Source organism: Pimephales promelas, chromosome 19 (genome assembly GCF_988280905.1).
Source record: "Pimephales promelas chromosome 19, fPimPro1.hap1.1, whole genome shotgun sequence".
In the NCBI taxonomy this organism is placed as follows: Eukaryota; Metazoa; Chordata; class Actinopteri; order Cypriniformes; family Leuciscidae; genus Pimephales; species Pimephales promelas.
Genome location: NC_142787.1, coordinates 13,251,665 through 13,278,747, shown reverse-complemented (window position 1 = coordinate 13,278,747; position 27,083 = coordinate 13,251,665). Strand labels below are relative to the sequence as shown.

The window sequence follows — 27,083 nt, the reverse complement described above, 5'->3', positions numbered from 1 at the left end:
CACACAAAGGGTCTGTTGTTTAACTCACTCTGTTTAGTTTCCCCCAAGGGCATACTGTCCCCATCTGCTGCTAACGGCTGGTATTAAAGGAGGACATCACCCAAACACACACACTAGACCAGTGCATCATATCTATAACCATCACCCCACTCAGTCACGTCTACAAAAGAGCTGAACAACACACGGAGACACTGGGGTATTAACATGTCGAATTGTCATCTTATGGCATCACTCATTATGTTATTGAAATAAATGCTTGCTATTTCTTGCCACTCATTCGAAACTACCAGGCCAGAAAGACTCCAGTGAGCTAATGATGGGGTTTTAACCACTCAAAGCAATTAAATGTGCACTTTGGTATAAAATCTCACTTTCAGAAAGGGAAAGTGAAATAAAAAGCTCTATCTGTAACATGGCAATTACCACAGATAATGATTTGGACTGATCTCCTAAGTTTGTAAAAACAAAACAAATGCATTTACAGTAATGGAAGTCTATGGGACGAGGCATTACAGAGTCACTGAGTGAGAATTCAGGAACCTGATTAATCTACATTGTCAATTAATCATTTAGAGTCGTCTTGAGAGCTGGGACAAACCAATTCACTGAAAATATCAGAATCACAAGAATGATTTTGTGTCTATTTCTCTCACAAACATGCCAAAAAGAGCTAGGGCAGATCTGAAGATTTTCAGTGAGCGATGACCTCATTAATGGTCTGCAAAGTTAGTTTGCAACGTTTTCAGTGCTAATATTCCATCCGACAGCAAGCATAAGTGTTTGACGGACGTGACAATGTGTGTGAGAAGTAAACCATGTTGATTTTTTGGGGTAATTAATTAGTGATCGACCGATATATCGGCCGGCCGATATATCGGGCCGATATTTGAAGTTTTTACGTGTATCGGAATCGGCCAATACACCGCTGCGCGTTCGCCGATAGTTTTTTTCCCCCCGGCGTTATTTATAGACAGGCGGCCACGGGCAGCTCTGTGCTGCTAGAGACGCTGCAGTTCACGTGCCCCGCCCTCCCCCACTAGCAGAGTGCAACCTGCTCTTCACGAGAATGGTAACTTAAACTTTCAAAGGATCTTTTAAATGTTTGACTGCTGAAATATTGTCAAACACTTTGAAAATGGAAACACGTCGCCCTATAACTGTTATGTGCTTGCAACTAAGCAAGTTTGTGGGTCCAAATGGAAAACGCGAATGCCTCGTCTATAAAACTTAACTGCTTGCCATTGTATTAGGGAGCTGCAAATAGCTAAGGTGTAGGCTATCCGTTCAGTATGCATTAGGACTGTCTATGAATATTCTACATTAGAATATGTATTAATTTTGAAGGTGAAAATTAATATTTGAATATGGAAAAACACGCCCGCGATTGCAGACTAATAATGTTACCACAGCTGCACAGCTCGCTCGGAGCGCTCACTGTCGGTTCTATACTGTGAAACTTCAATCACTGAATGAAGCCTGCTATATTTGGGACACGAGTCGCGACTCGCAACCTTAAATTGCTTGCACAAAACTCTTGATCAGCACTCAACATTTGTTTGTTGTTCATTTAACCGACGCGCAGAGAGCGTGAGGGCGAGAGAGAGAGAGAGAGTGCCTGAGCAAGTCCAGGCGAGAGAGTGAGCTCTGCGGTCTTGGCCATTAGTTGATTTAGTTTGCTTTTTAATACGTTGTTAAATATGTTTAAACTCAAATAAACTATCTAATACTAGTAGTTATGTCTCTTTGCATTAATGTGTCCTGTTATTGACGTAATACGCGTCAACAACAAAACGCGCTACGGGATGTTCGAATATGTTTTTTAGAGGGAAAATGCAAACGCCATTTGAGTAATTTTGACAGCCCTAGTATGCATACGGGTGCTGTAACGAACACTGGTCATAGGATTAAGTAATGCCAACGTTGTTCAGTGTTTTTTGTGGGAGATTTATTCAGCGCTCTCCTGGCTGAGGTTTGGACGCGTGTGAGTTTGTCTCCCTTGCCATCGCAGTGATATAAAGAGACTAGACATGCTCATTTTATTTTATGTAGAAAAATTGAAACCATGCAGTATATAGTTCGTTTCTTTTAAAATGAAGTACAGTGTGCACTGTGCACTTTATTATGCTGGTTGCTACTGTGTGCAATAGTGTAATAATTTAATTTATGCTTAAATATTTATTTTCAGCACTGAACTTTTTTTGTTCTACTTTATGTTTTTAATATTTGTTAAATTGTTTATCTACTTCTTCTTGTTCTACCTCACATGTTTTTACTATTTGTTAAATATTAATTTTTGAAGTTAATTAAATGTTACTTTTATTAAATTGAGACCTGTAACATTTGTTAACATCATGTTATTTTTAAGATGTAAATTGAGGGAGCAAAATGTATCGGCTCCAAATATTGGCTCAAGAAAATCGGCAGCCCGTATCGGTCATCGGCTAAGGCTGATGGGGAAAAAATCGGTATCGGTATCGGCACTAAAAAATCCATATCGGTCGATCCCTATAATTAATTATCAGACGTGCTGGAAACGTTCAAAACGTTTTATTATACTTATTTTACAGAATAACGTTTGTTTAGTGGCTTAAATAAATGACATATTACTCAGAAACACATGTTTGGCCTGTCAGAAATGTTACATTCAGCTGTCGCAAATTCATTGACTTTTGAAAATCAATAAAAAAATTGTTTTACCAGAAAAGGAGGAGTTTTGAAGCACAAAGTTGTTTTTAATGTCTGTTATTAAAAAATATATAATTTTCACCCATGGAAATGCAGATCATGTTGTGAAAACATACATTTATATTGTATTTACGTATATATAAAATGTTATTTTCATAAGTTTAAATTAAATATTATATATATATATATAAAAATGTAATATTTATTTTTCTATATATCTATATAAATAAATAACATTTAAATAAATAAACATATTTATTTATATTTTATATTAATATAAAATTGATATAGCCAGAGTCACTGAGACCTCGAGAACAGTTCTGTTCTGATGCATTCAACTCTTTCACAGATGCTAGGAAAGGGCATTTGGTGATTATATGTGGTCATAGGTCTTGTGTGTGTGGCGTCCCACAGACATGCAGGCTTTGGGTTTTACACTCCACACTGCAGTCAATTACGGGTGTGTCCGGCTCAGATCTACCCTGCTTCCTGGAACACATTAGGCCTGCTCAAGACATCTTCACACACGTTGAGGAAAAACATCAGGCCTGCACTTGTTCAAAACACACACATCTCTCGCCTTTAGCATTTAACCCTTATCCATGTTATGGGGCAAAATAAACCAAATATGATGAATGTAAAATGATGTTAAAATAGTCCATGACACATCTGTGCTATTTTCTGAAGTGATACGGCAGACCCTCTCAGTTGTACAATGGCGGTACACCTATTCTGAGGTTTAAACCTGTGGCCAACAGGTTACTAGCCTACATTTTTAACCACTAACCCAAAACACACCCAGAAAGGAGTGTCCCAAAATCATTCTATTACTACAGTAAGTGGAGAAAAACACATGTATTTTTTTAAGTGGCTGTATAATCAATATCAGGTCATCTAAAGGCAGGTGGTTGTTGTTGTTTTTTTACAATCTGTTATATGCCACGGACCCCAAATATTAACTTTCTCATGCAAGGGACCACATCCCAAAAATTTAGAGACAGTTTTATATATATATATATATATATATATAAAGATCAAATTTATACAGTGAAAATATGTGTACTATTATTTTGAAAACATTTAGTTTCTGTGACATTATTTATTTTTCTACTCACTATGGTTCTGTTTTTTTTTAATAATTAAATTAATTATTTATTATTTATATATTTTAACAATTTTGTTATTTATTTTAATCAATTGTATTCAGTTAGGTTCATCATTTTTTTTATATAAGCCCTATTTATTTAATTTACACTGTTTTTCTCTGAACTTTTTGCATGGACTGCCATGCAGACCCCAGTTTCAAAACCACTAGTTTAGGGGGCCATATACAATTACAGGAGATGTTATATTAATAAGATCAGATCCAGATACAAGCACAGCAAACACGCACTGGATGGTGAAAACCACATGCACAGAAACACAATAACTCATTAATTTATAGACTAACTCACACAAAGTTAAGCGCGCACACAGTCCTTGGCCTGCAGTTTAATGGTTTTCCGTGGGTGGAAAATTAAAGCTTGTCTTGTTGGTCTCCTAAAAGCCTTTTGTGTAGTCAAACACACCCTGAACACACGCTCAACCCCCGAGAACACACACAAACATCCAGCGTAACTCACCGGCCTCGTTACTGAGTGGATCTCTGGCTCCTGTGGCGCATAACTGATACATGTCTTTCCTCCGGTCCACGATCCACAGCGGCAGCCTCACACACTCCGCAGCCCGAGGAAAGAGTTGAGGAACGCGGCTAAGCCACGCCCAGGAATACGCGTCAGCTGGACCTCCTGGGATGCGCCTGACTCGAACCCTACTACAGCGAAGGTTCGGCTCATGAATATTAATAACGTAACTTTACGTTGAACCGCTAGGCCAACCCTGATTGGCTGACAGAAACTCCGCGGGCCTAGACGGACTGTGGATTGACGAATCAATTCAATTTAAAAGATCTTAAACAGCCAACAGGGCTGCATTTGTTAAATTAGATTAGCATTATTTAAAAATCTGTGATTCATGAATATATATATCATTAACTTTATTTATAGCATTTATTATTTATATAATAATTACTGATATATGTTATATATTTTTTTGCTAACCTATGATATTTGCTTTAGTGAGTTTTATGGCATTTTTATAAATATTACAAAAATAACATTAATATTTAATTACTTTACGTGACGGACACAAACACAACGTGACGTCAATGTGAGTCGATTAATATTCATGAGCCAGATCTTCGCCATAGTAGAATATGTACTGCGGCGCGAGCGGGCGCGTTGACTGGGGCTGCGCTGATACCGCACACGCGGGCGTGACTTTGACGCAGGGTGGAGCGGACGGTGCAGACTATCCTTGTGACATGAAGGTCGTTTGCCCGTTTACTGTAACCCAAGAAACTGTCGCAAGACACAGACGCGCGGGAAGACAAGAAAAGTCACAACAGTGAATAACGGAAATATGACGTTCCTATGACATCATAAAGTTCTCCTCATCAAAGGCAAAACGGAAGGAGATGTTACAACATTTACCCGCTGTTTACCAGTAGGCTGAATCAAATAGGCTAGTAATAAAATGATTATAACATCATAATTATATAACACCTAAAATATTTTAGCACAAGATTATTTCAAGACCGTTTCACCATCGTTATCATCAGATTTGTTTATCATCAGATTTATTTGCAGTTGCAGGACTAAACTTGCTTTAAGCTCCTCATGATGTGAGCAGGCTATCAGTCATTAAAACACACTTTCACTCCAGCGAGCAAAGTTTGGCATATATTCAAGCTTCTCCCAGCAACATGTATAATGTATTAATAAAAAAAATCTTTAATCTCAAACTGATATAAAACACTTGTCCCTTTTATTGTAATCTTTTGAACAATAAACATACAAGGGTGATAACATATAGCAATCAATTACATCAACTCTTATGATAAATTAAATAAATGAGAGAAGAGAAAGCAGTTGTACATTCACATGTCTATAAATGAGTACAAACATTAAACGTTATTTAAAAAATATATTTATAGAAGGCTTTAAAATAATTTAGTTTTTTTTTGCTTCGTTATTTATCTTTTCTTTTAATGTATACAAGCAAGTCAAATTAGTTTTTTCCCTCCCAATTTACATTTGTAGATAAATAATTTTCGATAGCCTAATGAGTAAATTCACAAAATACTAGCTACATTTTGAAGTCACCAGTATTATCATAAAAAACATACATTTATTTGAGTTGTAATTAAGAGTTAGTACTATTTTTAACACATAGGCCTACACAAAAAAATATTAGTGATTAAGTTCTCCAAAATCCAATGGCAAATTGTTCTGAGATAATTATTTTGACATTTTCTGCCTTTTGAATGTATACCTTTCAGTTAGTCCAAGTCTAGGTTGGCTTTTCAGTAATATTATTTCCTAGCAATTTCATAAGTTCTGGGGGGATGGCATTGATTACTATCCTATACTCCTTGGCAGATATATAAAATAAAAATTTTCATAATTCTGAATAAGTAAGTAAATGACCCTTCCTATTCGATGCAATCCAGAATCCACATGTCACTGGTAAATAAACATGATGGGCGGGGCTTCGTTTAGACGTCTAGTCTCTGTCGTCATCGGTAAGCGCCGAGTGATTCAACTCTGAGCAGATATGACATTTCAGCGTCCTTAGAGATATCGCTTGTTTTTAAGAAGAACAGAATGTCTGGTAACGTTTCGATGATGAGCTCGCGATTATTTTTCTTTTTATTCAGACCGAGAATTATCAGATCACGTGGTGCGGGAAGTCTGTCTGTGCTTAAAACATGCTGTCCTGCTAGTGTCAAATATAAGGAGGCACAGAAAGGAGCCCCAAACACATCCTTACACTTAACTAATTCTTTATTGGGGTCACAGAGAGGCAGATTGAGTTCCTGCAGGAGCTTCACAACCTCGGAGTGCAGGACTGAAGCCATTGGACAAGTGCAGTCAACGCACTATCAACTGGTGTACACCTGTAAAGTACGATCCTATTTCTTCTGTACAAGTGTGTGTCTTCAGCTGGGGAACTTTTGACTCGTAGTATTGTTCAACTCAGTCACGTACTTTTATGTTTTGTCTCTTTAGGTGTGCTCCACTCGCTCCATGAAGAAAATATCCAAGATAGCGTATCACAAGGGTGTCGTCATAGTAACGTGTCCTGGATGCAACAACCATCACGTCATCGCTGATAATCTGAACTGGTTTTCTGACCTGGAGGGGAAAAGGTGAGTATGTTTGTTCATAAAAACTGAAATAAAGAAAACAAGGCTGTGAAAGGCAAAGCTGTTCCATCCTGTACTTTACTAGCTGGGCTTTTCAGTCTTTTGCCCCCGGTTTCACAGATAAGCCTAGTCTGAGACTAAAATGTATGTTTGAGCAGTTTTAACTGAACGCAACTTGCACTGATAGATCTTTAAATATGTCAGTGTCATTGTTTTGTCTGTTTTGCACACAGTACTGTTGGCATTATAAAAGTTACCGTAATTAAATGTCCTAATTGAATTAAGGACTAATCCTGGCTTATTCAAAACCCTGTCTGTGAAACCAGGCCTTGATGCCACTAACCCTTAAATATGTTCATCCTCATGTGAGGATCTATACTACAAAATAAAAAGCAGCTATATATTTTCATGTATAAAGACTCACGAATGACTCAAAAATGTACATTATTTTCTATTACATTAAAAGAAATTCTTCTCACTTTAGTACTGTAACTCTACTGCTAGATTTATTTAAATATAACATAAAAATAAGCATAATTTACATAGAAAATGTGGAACTTTTAGAGGTAAATAAATTCAAAAATGCCCCAAAAATAAAAAACACCATAAATGGATAGTATAATTTTTATCGAAGACAGTGATATAACATTTATAATAAATAAAAAATTGGATCACACATGAGACCTCTGTGGCCACATTTGTCCTCGAACAAACAATTAAGGGCATGAGGGTTAAATATATATTTTTACACAGTTTTTCTCTAAACCTTTCCCCAAGAAAACCCCTGCTCTAAATCATTATGACAAATACTTTATTGTGAAGTTAAATGTCGCATGTTCTGTATTTGTCATAGAAACATCGAGGAGATCCTGGCTGCTAAAGGAGAATCGGTACGAAGAGTTCAAGGGAACGAGGCCCTGGAAATTGTTGCAGAGGAATCAATAAAGGAGGCGTCAAGAAATAATCCAGATGAACAGAAACCCCCACATCTGAGCGACGGGTCAGACAAAACATGACTGACATTTATATGACTGTCTAAAACTACTAGTTCAGGTCTAGCAATTACCAAGAGCTGTTCATTGTATCATGTTGTCGTTATAGTTTTTATATTCTTATTAAAACACTGAAAAACAATCATCTCATCACTTTGGAGTTTCTTTTTAAAGTGTTCTGCCCCACCTTGTGGACACTGCAATATTTTCACTGCAACATCCTTTGAAATCTTCAAATGACATGCGCTGTATATCAGAGACCTTTGACTGGTAAACGCAAATACAACTAAAGCAAAACTGGTTTTGCAAGGTTTGTGTTGTTTTGTCGATTTTGCAACAAAAAACAATAGTTACAAACAAAACTAAGGGCTGGAAATTCTGAAATAAACTAAAGCATATTATAAGCAGTAAATTAATTACTAGCTACTAATTACAGTGTAATTTGATTACTCTATTACTAATTTATAACTACTTTCTAAAATCCCATATCAACCTTGAACAGTTGAACAAATCAAGGATAGACATGATACGGCACTTTAGTTCTTTCAAATAAATAATATACAGTTGCATAAATTATTCTTGAACTGACCAAAGTGTGTAAAGGGAAAAGGTTACATTGAAAACATACTTTTTAACATTAAACATTGATTTTAAACAAACTATTGCTTTATATGGAAGTGTTCTGTAGTCTACAGTATTTAATGCAATTACATCAGAAGTGACTGTAATTAGATTACGGATAAATTAAGAGTAATCCCTTATGTTACTTATTAAAGGGAAAAATATTTAAATCAAAATACTTAGATTACCAAGTAATTAATTACACCCAACACTGATTATAAGTATTACATAAGTGAAGAAACTTTCTTAAAGGTATAGTTCACCTAAAAATGAAATTTTCTCATCATCTAGGTTGTTCCAAACCTGTATGCGTTTGCTGGTGAGTTTGTATGGAGAATGTTCGTAAGCACACAGTGGATATATATATATATATATATATATATATATATATATGTGTGTGTGTGTGTGTGTGTGTATTCTGTGAAAATGTACATTTAGTTAATTTAAAATTCTGCAAGGAATAGTAATGAAATCATTATAAAATGAATATAAAAAGAGTATTTTTTAATGTATAAAAAATAAATTGTTTCAACACAATTTGCGATAAGTGATGGCTTTGTTTACAAGTTTTGTCGAGTTTGCGCGCGCAGCATGACGCAGCAACGTCCACTCCAGAAGCGAAACCACATAAACAGAAAGAGGAGGTAGAATGGCATTCAACAGAGAAGCAGGGATGCGACAATGGTCGTGGCTTAGCGGTCTGCTCTTATTGGTCAGGATAAAACAGTTGTTCTGCTTTTAATTTTGTGCTGTCTTTCACTTAACCATCCATTAAAATGTCTCAATATCTTTACAAAACTCATTAGATTATTGTCCAGACTGCGTTCAAGCCGTGTAAAGGTATAGTGGTCACATGACACCTGTTACTTTTCTCAGCGCTGGACTAGAACGGGCCAATCACAGTTGTTTTCGGTGACTCAACAAGGATGTTTTAAACAACAATACATAGACAAATGGTGCCGTTCCCGCTTTTATGTCAGGAATCAATCTCAGGTATTCACAAGACTATATTTTTTAAACACCAAATATCTCCAGTAAGACAAAAAAAACATCATGAGATTTCTATGAGCCTCAATACGGACATGTCTCACTGAGTCGCTGAGCGCCTCGTGGTGGAAGACAGATGTCATGTTCACTTTAACAATTGCTAACCAGTACAGTAATATTAGAGTACTTTAATCGGCCGTTGCTGAGAGAAAAACCAGGCGGTAATTGAGCACACAACCTCCAGCTAATGACCGATCATATCCAGAACGGTTTACTTGAAGTTTTCTTACTGTACCAGCATGAATCCAGCCGGACTGTTGTGTGAAAGCGAGCGGCCGCGTCACCGTCCTTTCCTGATCGGGGTGAGCGGAGGAACAGCCAGTGGAAAGGTACGAGACACTGCATGCATGATGGAAACTGATGCATACGGCTGGCTTTGGCTTTTTGATGCATGTAAACCTATAACTTACATGTTGTGCCTTAGGTTAGTCACAGTCAACATGTTTCTCTGTTTTGCTTTACATATAAATTGCATTTAATTTGAATGCATGCAATTAAAACCATAATATATAAAATGCACAAGAAAACAGCATGCAGCATGTAATTATAAAATCTGGTGTCTTGTGTCTGTAATGATATTCAGGCTGATGCAATTACAAATGTGAAAGTAGACTTGTCAGTCCATGTCATTACCTGCTGTTTTTCTCTCGCTAGTCCACGGTGTGTGCCAAAATCATGGAGCTTTTGGGTCAGAACATGGTTGATCACCACCAGAGGAAGGTCACTATCGTCAGCCAGGACAGTTTCTACCGGATTCTCACTCCAGAACAGAAGGCCAAAGCTTTGAAAGGCCAGTACAACTTTGACCATCCAGGTAAAAAATGATAAGTAAAGGATAATGCAGCCATGCTGTCATCATTTACTCACCTGTTGTTTGATATTGTCCTTTTTTTTGTCTATGATCCTGTGATTTTGTTTATACAAATCAATGGAAATAGGTCAGCAACACAAGGTTGGAGCGACGTGTGGGTCGGTTTTCAATTGTTTTCTCTCTCTCTCAGAGGCATTTGATACAGAGTTCATGTGTCAGACGTTGAAGGATATAGTAGAAGGGAAGGTGGTGGAGGTTCCAACATATGACTTCGTCACCCATTCCAGGCAATAACACACACACACGTTGTGTTTTCATGTTCAATGGGGACTCTCCATATACCTAATGGTTTTTATACTGTACAAACTCATATTGTCTCCCCTTACACTAACCCATCACACAAAACTTTCAGCATTTTGAAAAAACATCACTTAGTCTGTGAGTTTTCCTCATATGATAGGGACCTCAATTGTCTCCACAAGGACAAGGATTTTTGTGAGGATATTTTGTCCCCATAATGTTGGGTTTACCAGGCCGCACACACACTTTATACTCATAATGACACGTTGTCAAACAATGACTCACAGTCTCTCTCTTCACGTGTGCTTGATAGTATGTGAATGTCTGTCTGATAACGGAGTATTATTTAATGACTGTGTGTAGGCTGCCAGAGAAGATATGTGTGTATCCTGCTGATGTGGTGCTGTTCGAGGGGATTCTGGTGTTTTACACACAGGAAGTCAGAGACATGTTCCACATGAAGCTGTTTGTGGACACGGACTCAGATGTACGCCTGTCTCGCAGAGGTAATGCACACATAAGCAAGCACACCAAGTGTAGAGACAATGTCTTTATATTATTTAGAATTTTATATAATGTAATAAGTGCTGTCAAATCAATTAATCATGATTAATCGGATTTAACATAAGTTTTTTGTTAACATGTGTATATATTGATATATTTTTATGTGTGTGTGTGTATAAATATATTTTTATATATCATACATCCTTTATAACACACTATATAAGCACAATTTTTTGTTAGATGCTATTTATCAATTTGACTGCACCAAATTTGCTATTTCCAGTTTTGTTTTTATTTCATAGACACATTTCAAAGTTTTGTTTATTTATTATAGTTAATAAAAAATGCACTTCAAGAGTTAAAAAAATAAAAGCTATAAAATAAGACTTTAAAATGGGCAAAACTTAATAGAGGAACTTTAAATCTATGAGTAAGAAAATTATTATGTACACTATTGTTCAGAAATTTAGGGTTTGCTCGATTTTTTTATGTTTTTTTTTTTTTGGCTTACCAAGGCTGCATTTATTTGAACAAAATAAAATATATTGTGAAATGTAATATTGTGAAATATTGTAAACTGTTTTCTATTTGAATATATATTAAAATATAATTTATTTCAGTGATCAAAGCTGTATTTTCAGCATCATTACTCCAGTCTTCAGTGTCGCGTGATCCTTCAGATATCACTCTAATATGACGATTTGCTGCTCAAGAAACGTTTCTGATTATTATCAGTTGAAAACAGTTGTGCTGCTTCATATTTTCGAAACCATAATGCATTTTTTGAAAGTTCAAAAGTATCTTATTTGAACTTTAAACTTTGGGGAAAAGGCATTGAAGTAGAAATATTTTGTAGAATTATAAATGTGTTTACTGTTACTTTTTTTCAATTTTATTGTGTCCTTAATGTTTAGTTTAATAATAAATAAATAAATCTTACTGACCCCAAACTTTTAAATGATAGTCCATATTTGTTTTATATACTTTATTTATGTTTCAGAAACTGTTTTTAGTAGGGGTGCACGATATATCGGCCACCATATCGGTATCGGCCGATATTTGCTCATTTTTATGTTATCGTTATCGGCCCGATAATAAAATTTGGCTGATATTAAAGCTGATAAATAATGAATTATTTACTTCAACACTTGACACCCGAGACACTTAAGATGCGCACTATTCAACATGATTGATCTTAATTGCTTGAAATATGATTGGAATCAAAAAGTACAAAATGTGCTGTCATATCGGCTACATTAAATTAAAATGAGAACATTGCAATTGTGTTAGGGGATGGATTTTAATTGTGAAACTTTTGTTTTTGCAATCAGGCTTTCAAAAATGATATAAAAATTGGATTTAGATTCATTGGCCGATATATCGGTTATCGGCTTTCAAATATAAAGAATTATCGGTTATCGGTATCGCCCAAAATGTTCATATCAGTGCATCCCTAGTTTTTAGCTTTCTTTACAAATTTTAATTTATGTAAATTCTGTAATTTATTCTACAGTGTTTATTACACGTTACATGTAGTTTCTATAGTAATAACTATAAATTATGCATAATGACATGCAACTAACCCTAAACAAAAACTAATCCTAACCTTAGTAAGTACATGTAGTTCAATAATATTATTCTGTACTTAATTGTATATTTACACTGTAACAAGGCCATCCTAAATTAAAATGTAACCTAAATTTGAAATTTTCAAATAATTAGCATAGATAGATGCCTGTTATAACAGTGTCTGCATAAAATTGTGTGTTTAGTTCTGCGTGACATGAGGAGGGGTCGAGATCTGGAACAGATTCTCTCACAGTACACCACGTTTGTTAAACCGGCCTTTGAAGAGTTCTGCCTTCCGGTGAGAACACACACACACGACTAAAGCTTAAATAACATTTGATAGTTATTTAAAGCATTCATGACTTCTGAAATCTCTCTCCAAATAGACCAAGAAGTATGCAGATGTCATAATACCTCGTGGAGTTGATAACATGGGTAAATATGAGCCATAATATTCCTACCTATATGAAACTAAGCCTTGCTTTTCAAACCTGTTGCGTCTCTTTTGTCTTTTAAATCTTCAGTGGCAATAAACCTGATTGTTCAGCATATTCAGGATATCCTAAACGGTGACATCTGCAAATGGCAAAGGGGTTCTGTCAATGGACACGCCCATGGGCGGAGTCTAAAGAGGGGCGTGGCCGAACACAGTGAGATATCGAGCGGAGGCGGGAATCTTCCAGTAAAACGCCCCCTACTGGAGCCCAGCACACGACCACATTAACACACACACATGATCAGAAAACCTGAAGGCTGGAGTTTTCTGCATGCTTCCAACACACAATTTCTGTCAGGTTTAAGAATGCCTTCTGCTGCTTATCCGAGTCACCTGACCCTCAGCGTGACCTTTGACCTGAAAGAGGAACTGATCTGTATAGAGAGCCTAAGTCCTGCCCCTCAGTTTCTGGCTCATAGACCTTATTTCGGAAAACATATGGTAGTCAATGGCGAGAGACAACTTCTCTTTTTATTCGGTCTGAACTGTGCTCTGAATTACATATGATGTTCACAAATTTGTTATTTTAAAAGATAATTCTAAAAAACAGAAAAGTAACATTTTTTAACTACATCTCCCAGGAAGTGAAGCAATGAGCAAGATCTGTTGCTCGTATGTGTTTAGTCTGGGACAAAACACTCGGCATAACGTTACTTATTATAAGACTATTGAAACAATGAAATAGTTAGCTTCATTCATGTGCGCCTTTTGGGTTTGTAGTGTTTGTAATTACGTATTTTCACAGTTTTATACCTCAACAGTTCAATACTGCGACTTTCTTGACTTTAAAATGTATTGACAAACATCATATGTGTAATTCAGGGCACAATCCAAATGAGATCAAAATATTTGTGGTCTCTCACCATTGACCATCATACAATATTTTTCTGAAATAAGGTCCCATGGTGGTCCACCGTGACCGGAAGGGGAGGGACTTGGGCTCTCTATATGTAAAAGAGTTAATGTTCTACATTATCTGTCATAATTTACATACTAATCACAGTAATCTGTACTGTAATGACACGGGATAATCAGTACCTGCAGGGTAAACACAACGGTACATCAGCAAAAACTTCTGTTTGCACTGCCGGAGTCTCATTGGGATGTAATTTTACTATAAAACATGAGATTTTCAGTCACACCTGCAGAATAACAAAGTCAACTTGTTTCATTACTATTATCAAGAGTATAACGGCATTTTAAACAGTTTTAGAGTTGGATATTCTTGCCTTGTCTAGATCATAAACTCCTGTTTGGTCAGGATAAGACAAAATGGATGAAGTAAAATACTTCTTAATATACTTTTAAAATACAAGTGAATTATAGTGATTGTTTAGTATTTAAAATATTAATCTCACTATCACTGATGTGTCTCTTTATTTTGAATGTTTCACTGTTTAATTTATGTTACTTTGTCTCAAATTGGTTCCGAAATGTGAATATTTTAAAATAGTTTTGCATTTCTTGTACAAACCTTTTTTTAAGTATTAAAGACAACGTGCTTGTGACTTCACATCTCATTATTTGTATATTTAATTTGTCTGATGTGTAAGAAATAATGACAAAAAAATCACTTTTTCATGTTTATTTTTATAGCGCTTTTTTAATAATACTATGAAAGATGCTATACGAATGAAGGTAATGTACCATGCATGGATATACCATGGTACTGAATTGATTGTAATGTTATTTACAGGGAAGATATTTCAACAAGGTATTACCATATTAGTTGACCATGATATTTATATACAAAAGTCATTTAAAAGTCTGGGGTCAGCAAGTAATATTTGAAAAAAGTCTCTTCTACTCACCAATGCAGCATTTATTTGATTAATAGTACTGTAATATTGTGAAATATTAGCATTTTTAACTGACTTGAGCACATTTTGAGTCACTATATTTTATCAAGAGGAGTACCTAACTTAACTCAAACTGATTGAGCCATCTCTATCATCTGGTTGAGGTATATTATACTAGATGTCACAGTGTCAATCAACAGCAATTGTCACAACACTTCTTCTAACATGGATGTCAGAAACAAATAAATCACCCCAGCCATGTGAACAGTTTTTGGTGAAATTTTGCAAGCTAAGCATTTTTTTTTTTTTACATATTACACTGTAAGAGCTCTAACTTTACAAAATGATGTTACTTGGTGCTATAAAAAAAACTTAAGTATATTTTTTTTAAAAAATTCAAAAACAAACGGTTGATTTGGCACATGACGGTTAACTGTCACCCCCCTTTTGCAATGCACTATTAAAACTTGGTTGTAATTCAAGAATGCTTAAAATAAAGATCTAAGTTTAGGAATAAAGGAATAAAGACCTAAGTTTACCCTTGTTTTAAAGAAAACTCTCTGAAGTAAAAGCACTTCAAAAAATAAAAGTATGAAAAAGTTAAGGAAATTTTAAATTAACATTAAATCAAATTTACTGAACTAAATATTTTTTCTTTTATATAAAATATATATTTTACAAAATATTTTTTCTATAAAATTACTATATAATCAAAGCCCTATATCTAACCAAGTTGTGTTCCAAATTTGAAGTTGATATCACAAAAATTGAAGTTCTCATGAGATTTTGTTTAGGCTTAAAGGGATAGTTCACTTTGAAATAAATTTTTGATATGTTTTAGCTTACCTCAAGCGCATCCAAGATGTAGGTGTCTGTCATCAGTCATATAATGCAGTTTTAGTGGGTCCACCTCAAAGAGCATGCACAGAGAAGTCCAAATTAAACATGATTTAATGACTCGTAAAAGTAAGTACACATTGATGGCCTAGACACGAAAAGAGCGGTTTGTGTGATAAAACGAACAGAATTTATATCGTTTTACCTCTTGTTAACAGCCGTCGAAAAAATCTGAATCAGATGTCCAACTGAACCGTCTCCAGACGTTACGCCAGAAGATCTCTCGCGCGTCTCACGCATTGTTTATGCGGAGATTTCGGAAGTTTTACCCTTCACTAAATAAATTTAGATCGCAATGGAAGACGATTTCGATATATCTAAATATGTTTAGTGAAAGGTAAAACTTCCGAAATCTCCGTGTAAACAATGCGTGACGTAGACGCACGAGAGATCACTTCCGGCGTAACTATCCCTTTAATACCAAAAATGTCAAATTCCATTGAATTTATTTGTATGCATTCTGTTGTAACAAATTAATATATCTGTCCAAATATCACTTCTGTTACAAAATATAGAAACCTTGAGACTCAGACCTTTCTGACAATGTGTTTTGTCAAGACTAGAAAAGGTTGTGATCATAAATTATGATGGGCAATGAAAAAGTAGCCTATGTGTATGAATTCCGGCATCATTTATTACCATTAAGTGACATCTCAACCATTTGGTAGAGGCCGATATTTTAATAATTATGGGATGTGTTAAAAAAAAAAATACATTGAGTGTGGTTAATAGCGACATAAGAAGATAAGAAATGCAAAAAAAAAAAAAAAAATTCCATCAGTTTTTCTTGGTGCTGACTTCAAAGGGTTAAAAAAATTATATTTTTTAATGTATTATAAAAATATAAGCTGAATTTTCAGCAACATTACCGGTACTCCAGTCTTCAGCGTCACGTGATCCTTCAGAAATCATTTTAATATACACATTTTTCCAGGGTTTTTTGTTAAAAAAACAGCATTTATTTAAAATAGAAATGATTTCTATATTATACGCGTCTTTAATGTCATTTGTGAACAATTTAATGCATCTTTGCTGAATAACAGTATTAAGTGGTCTATTAAACAAAATATCATGGTGGCATAACCATTAAACATGGGAATGGTGTGGCACTTTTTGTAGTTGTAAACACATGCTAAATCTAGTGTTGGAAAAATACAAACGCAATACAAAGAGAGCAGTTTTATTGGTGGTTGAATATACAGGATGTTATAGGTGTAACAGGAAGAAAAAAATCCCAGGAGTCAGTAAACGTCAACATCTCAAGACGCCACACAACACACACACTGAAGAAAGCCTTTTTAGCTTCCTTTCTCCCGTAAGTGAATAACAACGTTCTGTAAAAAACCCACATGCGCGCACACACACTCACAAACTCGCACTCACACACGACACTCAGATGCCCAGAGATCACAGCATATTCAGTCCTTGTGTTTTTTGCCTCATAATGTTAGTTATTTTAGTGCACGACTCATTTGGTTTGAAAATATATTTCCTCGCAACTGCCCTCTACATGATAGGAGATTATACATCACAACTGTACATGTACATTTATACAGAACATAATATAATACATATCCCAAAAGAATCAAAATCATCCACATGCACGCCGTCAAACTAAGCCCCGCCCCTCTCTGTGACATCATAGCCTGCTCTGGCAAATGTTCGGGTCACTCTTTGACAAAAACGGATAAATTAACTTTAATGTTTGTATAATGACACTATTTTCATGAATATCAAGCCTTTTCCCAAAATCCTCATTCACGAAGCATGAGCAAAACAAATCATTTTTTTGTTCTGATGTGTTTATAAAACATTTCTTATGTATTGCACTGAATGCAACAACTTGTGTAATGAATAAACTTGCATAAACTTTTTGAAAAAAATTGCATAAAGGATTTACGAACAACAATTTGTTCTGCTCGTGTTTGATGAATGTGACCTATTTTTCCCTTTTAAATTAAACTCGGTACAAAAAACATTTTGTTTGTACCTCATAAATGCACTTTACATTTTTCTTTTGGCATTTCGCATTGTGCAAGCCATTGAAAATTGGGAAGAGGAAGAAATATACATGAAAAGAAACCGTCATGAAAATAATGTCAATGCAAATTGTGCATATAAACAGTTTTTTTTGTTGTTTTAACACGTTCTCGTGGGACTCGTTGGGCTGTGACGGGGTAAACAGTTAGAACACAAAACAATATAGCAAGATGACGTGAAAAATGAGTCCAAACGTCCAGTTCGCTCTTTAAATTTCAAATGAATATATTCCACTTATACATAACCTGCCGTCTCTGTCAAAACTTTCATTTGAACAGATCAGAGAATTTTCCTTATAAACGGTTATAAGATTGCACACGTCTGCCCGTTTCCCAATCATATGGTCTGAACGGTGACTGCAGGTCGACCCAGCGGGCGAATCATCAGGTGACTGACCTTTGGAAGGCCAAACGTTACGTCCGAATGGGACAAGCAAACATGAACTCACTCCATCAGGCACAGTGTATTAATATCAAATGAACCAAGCCCTCTTAGAGTGTGTCTTTCTGTACACATAAACATAAAAAAAGTTGCTTTATATCACAGCGTTCGGGTCCTCTTGAGCGTGCGTATCTGTATATTTGTATATTGTATATTAGGATTCCCCTCATGAGTTTTAAAGTTAACAATCAGGGAAAATACTGCCAATGTCTGCCAATGTTTTATAGGTGCAAATTGTAGCTTGCGTGTTCTCGGTTCAGCCCAGAACTGTAGCGTGGGTTCCCAAGGTTCTGCCGGAGGTTCAGGTCTCACCGTATATATCGTCTTTGAGGCTCTAGGTCTTCTCCTCACGCTCTGTCCGGCGCCGCGAGATGTTTCGTGGTTTGATCTTGAGCGAGAGTTCCCATAACGCCTCCTCCGCCAGGTGATCGCTGAAGTCGTTGAAGAACGAGACGATGTCTTCGTTACGTTTCAGCTCGTAGTGTCTACAAAGACAATTGAGATAAAAATGAATCATTGAAATGAATCGTTTTTTAATCAGTTACTAGTGAAATCGGGTATGGTATACTACAATAAAATAGCATTAATATAAACCATATAAAAAAAATGTTATCCTAATTTTATTAAGTTATATCATAATTATCATTGTCATAATAACTTGGTTATAATCATGACAAATTGAAATTGTGACAGTCATAATTATGAGATACTTTTTACGTCAAAATTATGTTTCGACTTTGCCACATATGACAGTCGTCAATTGTTTATTTTGTTTTTTGGTGAATTTCAAATATTATTTCAATGACTAATCTTATAATTTCAACTTTTTATATCATAATTATGACTGTCGATTGATTTGTCAATTTTTATGTCATAATCATGACTGATAATTGTTTTTTTTGTCATAATTTTTAATCTCATAATGAGAGTTATTATCATGGCACGTCGAATAATGATTAAAAAAAACAACTATGACAAGTCAAAATTATGAGATACTTCTTATGTCTGTTGTTGTAATTTCATCTGCCAATTATGAGTCAATTTCAGCTCATCTCAATGACTTTGTATCTTATCACTTATCAAACACAAAAGAAGATGTTTGAGTGTTGGAGACCAGACAGTTGATGGAAACCCATTGACTTCTATTGTGTTTTCTTCTAGGCCAGACTGGACGGCAGTGTGAATCAGGTGTAGTCAGACGTCAGCGCTTTACTCACACTTGCTGGAAGCGTCTCATGCTGTCCAGAATGTTGAACTGCTGCCAGCGCTTGGAAAAATTCACTTTACCCTCAATAAAATCCGGGTTTCCGAGGTGAACAAACGTCAGGTCCTGTAGGATCAAACCCCTGTCAGGGAACAAAAAAAAAAAAAACATTATTCGCAAAACTACTACATTACCTACTACACTCCTAAATCCAGATTAATATTAGAGTTTTGCATATCTTTGCATTTAAATATTACCTTTTTTTAATTTTGCTTGAAATATCATTTTAGTTTCAGCAATGACATAATATAATAATAATACATTTTTGTTGAATTCAGCAGATGCATAGAACATTGTTAACTACAAACCAAAACTATAAAAAAAAATGTTTGGTAATTGAAATCAAGTTGAAATAAAAATAAATATTAAATCTGAAATCTTCCCTCAGAAACTAATAGAAATAAATAGGTTGAAATAAAATGAACTGAATAACAAATTAACTGAAATAAAAACAGATGAAAGCTAAATAAGAAATATAAAAACTAATAAAATGACAAAATTTGAAAACTGAAAAAAAAAATAAGAATAAAAGCCATTTCAACATATTAATTAATACATTCTATAATAGTGTATATTAAAATACTACATTTTTTTACCTATGCAGGTCAAAATTGAATGTCCTGAACCTCATAAAACTGCTTTTCTAACTCAAAGAAGTTTCAAAACAGGCAGATTTCACCAGATAATGCTTTGATAAGCGTACTTGAGGCTGAGAGGGAAGACTTTAAAGGGATAGTTCACCTCTGGAAAGATGAATGTGTATTTAAAATGGGTCATTTATGTAGAAGAAATGTGAAAGTATTTTTGAATTTGGAGCTTTCTAGACGGAGAAAAGCCAGAAAATGTATTTTTGGCTTATGTGGATGAAAGACAACAACTCCCAGAATGCACTTGCTTTGCTGCTTTAGAGCGCAGTCGTTAAACAACAAGTCTAGGCTACTAGTGAGTCTCTGTGATGAGTCTGTCTGAAAATGTGTTTCGAGATCAGCCAAAATGTCCGAGATTTGGCTTTTTCGTTCTACAGTCGCCATTCGTTATGTTTACTGTAGCGAGCAGGACGAGTGAGGGCCGCGGGAGAATGGCGCGAGGCTGGTGGCGTGATTCGTGACTCGTATCTCTCACGGAGGAGAGGGAATTTTCTTAGCAATGTTTAAATGCACATCAACCAATCACTTGTTTAGCGTTCACGTAAACACTACATTCAGATTCACCATTTAGAATGAATTCAGTTAGATTGAAACAAAAGGTGTGCATGTAAACAATGAATGGCGACTGCAGAAAGCAAAAGCTGAATCCCGGACATTTCGGGCGATCTCAACGGCCGAAAAAGATGGCTGACATTATGTGTTCATTCTGTGAGTGAGATCCCACCCTCTATGGGTGGGTTGAGAACATGCGGGACAGACCCTACTACTGACTGTAGTCTTTAGCCTCTGGCCAAAAAATCCTCCGATGATGCAAAATGACGATTTTTGCGTCATGTGAGGATTTTTTCCAGACAAAAAATACATAAATCTCTCGTCTCAGGGGGATATGAGAGTGGAAAGCATGGCAATTTGAAAATACTACAGGTTTTCTACTAATACAAAGCTTAATGCTAAATCCTGAAGTAGCCCTTTAAATTATTCATTTGCTTTATTCCATTTCGGTTCATTTTCTAGCTAAGTTTTGTTTCAAGCACAAACTGACAGGTAGGGAATGCATGGAGGCTCCACTTCGGCTAGAGCTGCTCTGTACGCTCGGAAAGATGACGAGCTATCAATCAAAGTGCAGTACTCCTCCAAGCCCTGTGAAACGACAAGAAAAGGGAGGCACAATTTTTCTTTTCGTAAAAACAGCTTTTATTGAATGATTTACTTTAGTTATGATAAGTTTAGCAGTGAGGAGGATGTGGGGATTTTAATTAGTTTGTGTGACTGACCTCAGACGTTTGCTTCTGCCATTCCAGGCGTCTGATTGGTGCAGAGTCCAGCGCCGAGAGAATCGCCAAATAAGAGTTGAAGTTATTCAGTTTCCGCAAGTGCTACGGACCAGATTAAAACATTAAATCACTCAGAAAGTAGATGAAGTGTTCAGGTATGTGTGTGTTATTCTAGTCAACTGTGGTTTACCTTCATGATTTTGATGAATTTGAGCAGCAGTTTCTCTCTGTCCTGAGCTTTCTCCTGCTGGATGATTATAGAGCGCACCCTAGTGGACAGGAGGAATTACACTTGAGTACACAAATACTGAGTGAGTATGGAGAATATGTAGGGCATGAGGGTGTAGTATACAGGGTTATAGTGAGCAGACAGTCCTCCATAGCCAGATTTAAAGCGATCTACATACATGTGTGGTCCACACCACAGCTAATTCAGGCTACATGTCGAATTTACATCCACAGTTTTGGCATTACGTTGAAGGGCTAAAATTTGAACTTTAAAAAGTTGGTGATAAACTTCTTTTTTCTCAGAAGTGCTTTGGATAAGACTGAGAACTTTCCTTGTTGGTAAATTGTGTGTAAACCCAGCCATTTAAAAGTTGGGAATGCCGTTTAGGGAAATTACTTTTGATTTTAAAAATCATTTTTGTTTTATTTTTACCCCCAAAATTAAAATTCCATTTTATTTTTTAAAATTCCATTTACTGTTCAAATAAAAAAAATGAAGTAAAAGCGTGCAGAGCAGACTTCATATTTTATAAATAAATAAGACATAAATAGAAATAAAAAAAGTACAAAAACACAAAAAATAACAAACTTATATATAAGCTTATTCAAAATACTGATTAATACTATATAGTATTTAAAGAATAGGTTTTTTTTTCTAAAAACAAATCCATTTACAGTTCAAATTAAAATATGGAAGTAAAAGCGAGCAGACTAAATTAGAGATATAGAGAAATAATAAAATCGACAAAAGCACAAAACAAATTACTAAAACTAAAATTAAAAAAAAAGGAAAATATGAAAATAAAAGCTTATTCCAAATACTATTCAGTTTTTTTTAATTCAGTTTACTGTTAAAATTAAAACATGGAAGTAAAAGTGTGCAGGCTTCATATTTGATAAAGAAATTGGAGAAAAATAGAAATATATAAAAATGACAAAAGCACAAAACAAAATTACTATAACTAAAATTAAAATACAAAATAAAAAAAAATGCTTTAGTATTCACAAACCGTAGTAGATATTATGATTTGATTGTTCAGCCCTACTTTTGATTTATTTATCCAAAATATATGAAATTCTATAACATTCAATGTAACACTGTAAATTCCATTTTTAAGACTAGATTATACAATTCTGCCATTGTGATTTTACCATGGCAGAGATCACAGGGCCCTTGATGGCCATTTGGGGAACAAATGTTGTACTAAGAGTGTAGTGGGTATCAGTAAATATGTACCAGTAGCTCATGTTGTTAAAGTGCTCTGTAAACTGGGTCAGATTTGGGCTTTTCTCTTCATTCTGTTCCTTTGCCCAAAGCAGCACCTCAGGAATCTGAAGACAGATGACAACAGGTTATTGCGCATCACTTTACATTTTTTTACACTCACATATCAAAAATGAAAAAAAAAAAAAAAACAATTCCACTCCACACACAAATAAAAGAGTCTGTGTTTGTCACCTCGATCTTGTAGAAAAGTTCTGCATCCAGCAACGTCAGCTGATCGGCGATCTCATGACTGCGGAAATCGTGCAGCGTGCCGGGCCTTCGGAGAAAAGAGCCAATTAAACACGAAACAAACGAGCAAAGATGAGAACATACCCGATGACCCCTGAACTTTGACCTTTACCTAGCAGAGACGCCCCGTGCGGCGAGAGGCTTGAGCGTGTGCACGTGCCGCAGGAGCCTCTTCTGCTCCACTTTATCTAGGATGTTCTTTCGCAGGACCCTCGCTAGACTCAGTTCCCCATTACAGACCAGCCGAAACACCAGATCCATCAACTGCCGCAGGATGTCCTCGGTCAACTCCACCAGACTGACACACAGATCACATGATCAGTCACACACTCAATACCAATCAAAAGTCTGAGGTCAGTGAGATCTTTTTTTTTTTTTTGCTTGGACAGAGTCAAATAAATGCTGTTCTTTTGAACTGTTTGCAACATTGATAATAATTATTAATGTTTCTTGAGCAAAAAAATCATCATATTAGAATGATTTCTGAAGGGTCATGTGACACTGAAGACTGGAAAATTCAGCTTTGATCACAGGAGAATAAATTACATTTTAGTATATACTCACATAGAAAAAAGTTATTTTAAATTGTACAAATATTTCACAATATTACCGTTTTTACAGTACTTTTGATCAAATAAATGCAGGCTTGATGAGCAGAAGGGACTCCTCTTAAAAAAAAGTGCTAAATATATTCAATAGTGTTTGAATTTGAAAAGACACAAGAAGAAACATCTGGGAACATTACAACTCATTTGATCAAGTTCCTTGAATAAATCGAATCGATATGCTAAGAAACACATTTGTGTTGCTTCATGTTTTGGTTCGATTCTGAAAGTACCCAACTGTGTTTGTGGCAGATATAACACTGCTTTGACAAAATAAAATGCTATAATAAATTGAAAAACATATATTCCTCTCTTAAATAGCTCAGCAACCTTCTGTTAGTGTAGCTTGATAATGAGAAGTTTGTATCCATGTGTAAAACAATGCATTTCCTCACCAGAGTTCATCCACGACTCTCACCAGCACGAAGAACGTGTTTTTACTGACACGCTTCTTGAAGGTGTCTGGACTGTGACAGAAGCGTGTGTATGTGCAGCGGAGTTAAGAAACACACACACATATGCAGACTGACTGCTGCTAACAGATCATGCGATTGAAAGGATATCTGTAGTGAAGTTTTTTAATGAGGTCTTCGGGTGTTATGAAGGTTCTGTAGGTGGTGAGAAAAGCCTCACAGTACAACACCAAATCTACAACAGACAGAGGTCTAGAATTAAAATACACTCAAGATATACAGCAAACCTCCATCACACACAGATACAGTAGGAATAAATCAATCTAACAGAGAACATCACACATATGCAGAACACTGAACCATCTTCATATGAAGAAAGGATGTGGATTACCTTTGCGGTCTGTTTCTGTAGCGTGAACTAACAGTATATCACCAGAACCGGCTCTCACATCAGGACCATCATCATTCTATCAGAGAGAGAGAGAGAGTTATTACTGCAGCTCACTGAAGTCCAGCTCAGCTCGTGGCACTGCGCCAGCTGACGTGTGTGTGTGTGTGTGTTTTAGACTTCAACAATCAACCACTACAGAATTACTCTCGAAACGCTAGAGGACATACACTCCAGTTCTGGGGCCTCATTTATAAAAGTTTGCGTAGGATTTGCGTCAGAAGTGGCGTACGGATGAAACATAGGACGTGCGTATGCACAGAAATATTCGGATTTATAAAACCTACGCATTTTTCCCTTCAAAAAATCACAATCAATCCTAAATGTAGCGCAGCTTTTGCGGCTTCATGTCACGCCCATAGTTGCCCATAAATAGTCCGTGAAACGTCCACAAGTTAATATTCATCGATTGCGAAATCATGGCAAACACAGAGAAGAATTAAAAAAAAAAACGTAAATTCAGTCAATGTGAAGTAGAAGTTATCATTGGCGAGGTGGAAAAGAGGAGAAAAATGTTGTTTGGAGGGCACAGTATGCATTACTAATGCCAAAAAGGCACTTGAGAGGCAAAAGGTCGCAGACGCCATAAAAGCTGTAGCCGAAATAAAAAAGAAATGGTCGGACATCAAAGTCGAGGCAAAAAAGTGTCTAGTCATTAATTCAATTAGCCTAGAGAGGTGGCCAAGGAGTTGGGCGAAATCAAGACTGTCCTAACTGAAATAAACTGCACAATGAGGGAATTCTTGGAAAAATAATATATTTTTTCTACACCTTTTGTTGTGAAGATGATGCGTTCATCTTCTAAGAGCGCGAGATCAGTCATTGGGCGTCATTATACGCATTGTGATGGGGCATTTTATTTACATCCATTTAATTCTGCATCTGACAAGCTACGGATGTCGGTTTTAATCTACTTGGAAATGGGAAATAGTTCAGAGCAAATGTAATTTCTTGCAGCTTTCTGAATGGTTGAGACATACGTCATACGTTATTTTATAAAAAATAAAACAAACTAAAGGCATATATGCATAAATACCATGATTGCGTAGCTGATGAAGATATTTTTACGATGAAAACAACTTTCCCCAGTGGACAATTAATACATCTATCTACAGTATTTATTAGGGCTGGGTAATAAATATCGATTTCTCGATATTAATCGATTCTCATTTTTACGAACCGATATCGATTCTTAAATCTCAAGAATCGATTAGTCATCCTGTTTCATTTGAATGAATGGAACATTGTATCGCGGCTGAGCGCATCCAAAACATCGCAATAATCTTTGTCCTTTGTTACTATTGATATGAAAAAAACTCAATTTTCAAATTACGTCCATTTTCTTTAGAAATTCAAAAACATCAATAACGTTTTGGCGCTGTGGCGTGAGATCGCTCTGGCGCAGCTCCAGAGAAGCAGGAGCGCTGATCTCTCTTCCGGGATAATAATACCAGTCACAACGTGAAATAAACATGAATGAGCATCTGAAAGTGTACTAAAAGATAGAGTACAATTTATCGAAATCCGTATCATGTCAAATTGATTCGCTCAATCAGCGTTTCAACCGTGGAAAGACATGTAATCAATGTCATATATCGTCATATTTACCTCAAAAAAACCGCATAAACTCGTTAGTCAGCTAGAAAAAATTACTCTAGAGAGGAGATTTTGCTAAATATATACACCATATTACATATATGCATTATAATCTTAATGTTCTTAATGCATATTTGAATAAATCATATTTGCAATTTTTTTTTATGACAGTCACCATTTAAATGTTTATATTTCATATAATCTTATTATAAATAAGTGTAATTTAAGTGTTTGTACAGCTAAAAAACAGTTTATTATTACCTTCATATTAGGCTAATGAAGCCTAGTAGGCTACACCTCTACAGCATTAGTTAAGAGATTTGATTTCCTTGAGAAAATTTGCTATTTATTTTAACTGATATCCAAAATAATCAATATTGAATCGAAATCGAATCTAATTGCAAGCTTGTGAATCGAAATTGAATCGAATTGTGAAATTTGTGTCAATACCCAGCCCTACTATTTATCGATCTATCTAGGCTATACAGTATATCTCCCTAATTATCTATCTATATGACTGACTGACTATCTAATTGCTATATCTGCTCCGTTAGACGGACATATTGGCGAGAATATCAGTTTTGTACATTATTTCGTTCTGTTTACCATCTTATTTATGAGGATGAATTATTTATTATTATTAC

The 27,083-nt window shown here is 35.6% G+C and overlaps 4 protein-coding genes across 12 annotated transcripts in view; 2 read left to right on the top strand and 2 right to left on the bottom strand.

The window, feature by feature from the left end:
- lrrc8aa (leucine rich repeat containing 8 VRAC subunit Aa) overlaps positions 1-4,482 on the bottom strand; it is a 34,407-nt gene extending 29,925 nt beyond the window's left edge. The window contains exon 1 of the mRNA XM_089123454.1: positions 4,308-4,482. The gene's annotated coding sequence lies outside the window, so the exon portion shown is untranslated. The remainder of the gene's footprint in view (positions 1-4,307) is intronic.
- A 1,814-nt stretch (positions 4,483-6,296) lies between these two features.
- Positions 6,297-8,073, top strand: dnlz (DNL-type zinc finger). The gene is made up of 3 exons (XM_039661061.2): positions 6,297-6,689; positions 6,795-6,934; positions 7,785-8,073. The coding sequence occupies exons 1-3, from the start codon at positions 6,390-6,392 to the stop codon at positions 7,945-7,947; spliced, it is 603 nt and encodes a 200-aa protein (XP_039516995.1). The 5' UTR covers positions 6,297-6,389; the 3' UTR covers positions 7,948-8,073.
- A 1,418-nt stretch (positions 8,074-9,491) lies between these two features.
- Positions 9,492-14,779, top strand: uck1 (uridine-cytidine kinase 1). The gene is made up of 7 exons (XM_039661060.2): positions 9,492-9,920; positions 10,246-10,405; positions 10,593-10,689; positions 11,066-11,208; positions 12,979-13,073; positions 13,162-13,210; positions 13,300-14,779. The coding sequence occupies exons 1-7, from the start codon at positions 9,831-9,833 to the stop codon at positions 13,497-13,499; spliced, it is 834 nt and encodes a 277-aa protein (XP_039516994.1). The 5' UTR covers positions 9,492-9,830; the 3' UTR covers positions 13,500-14,779.
- A 2,352-nt stretch (positions 14,780-17,131) lies between these two features.
- rapgef1b (Rap guanine nucleotide exchange factor (GEF) 1b) overlaps positions 17,132-27,083 on the bottom strand; it is a 52,488-nt gene continuing 42,536 nt past the window's right edge. For all 9 annotated transcript variants that reach the window (XM_039661026.2, XM_039661025.2, XM_089124054.1 and 6 more), the window contains 11 exons: positions 24,787-24,862; positions 24,546-24,630; positions 24,378-24,470; positions 23,490-23,675; positions 23,321-23,405; positions 23,099-23,193; positions 21,824-21,902; positions 21,634-21,735; positions 21,402-21,499; positions 19,666-19,794; positions 17,132-18,933 (listed from right to left, as the gene is read on the bottom strand). In XM_039661026.2, the coding sequence (XP_039516960.2) occupies positions 18,783-18,933; positions 19,666-19,794; positions 21,402-21,499; positions 21,634-21,735; positions 21,824-21,902; positions 23,099-23,193; positions 23,321-23,405; positions 23,490-23,675; positions 24,378-24,470; positions 24,546-24,630; positions 24,787-24,862 (1,179 nt within the window). In that variant the 3' untranslated portion in view covers positions 17,132-18,782. The remainder of the gene's footprint in view (positions 18,934-19,665; positions 19,795-21,401; positions 21,500-21,633; positions 21,736-21,823; positions 21,903-23,098; positions 23,194-23,320; positions 23,406-23,489; positions 23,676-24,377; positions 24,471-24,545; positions 24,631-24,786; positions 24,863-27,083) is intronic.

Excerpts from the sequence above, each read along its gene's own strand:
- dnlz (XM_039661061.2), top strand. The coding sequence starts at position 6,390 with ATGTCTGGTAACGTTTCGATGATGAGCTCGCGATTATTTTTCTTTTTA. Across the intron at positions 6,690-6,794 it reads AACTGGTGTACACCTGTAAA|GTGTGCTCCACTCGCTCCAT; the intron begins GTACGATCCTAT and ends TTGTCTCTTTAG. Across the intron at positions 6,935-7,784 it reads TCTGACCTGGAGGGGAAAAG|AAACATCGAGGAGATCCTGG; the intron begins GTGAGTATGTTT and ends TATTTGTCATAG.
- uck1 (XM_039661060.2), top strand. The coding sequence starts at position 9,831 with ATGAATCCAGCCGGACTGTTGTGTGAAAGCGAGCGGCCGCGTCACCGT. Across the intron at positions 10,406-10,592 it reads GTACAACTTTGACCATCCAG|AGGCATTTGATACAGAGTTC; the intron begins GTAAAAAATGAT and ends TCTCTCTCTCAG. Across the intron at positions 10,690-11,065 it reads GACTTCGTCACCCATTCCAG|GCTGCCAGAGAAGATATGTG; the intron begins GCAATAACACAC and ends GACTGTGTGTAG.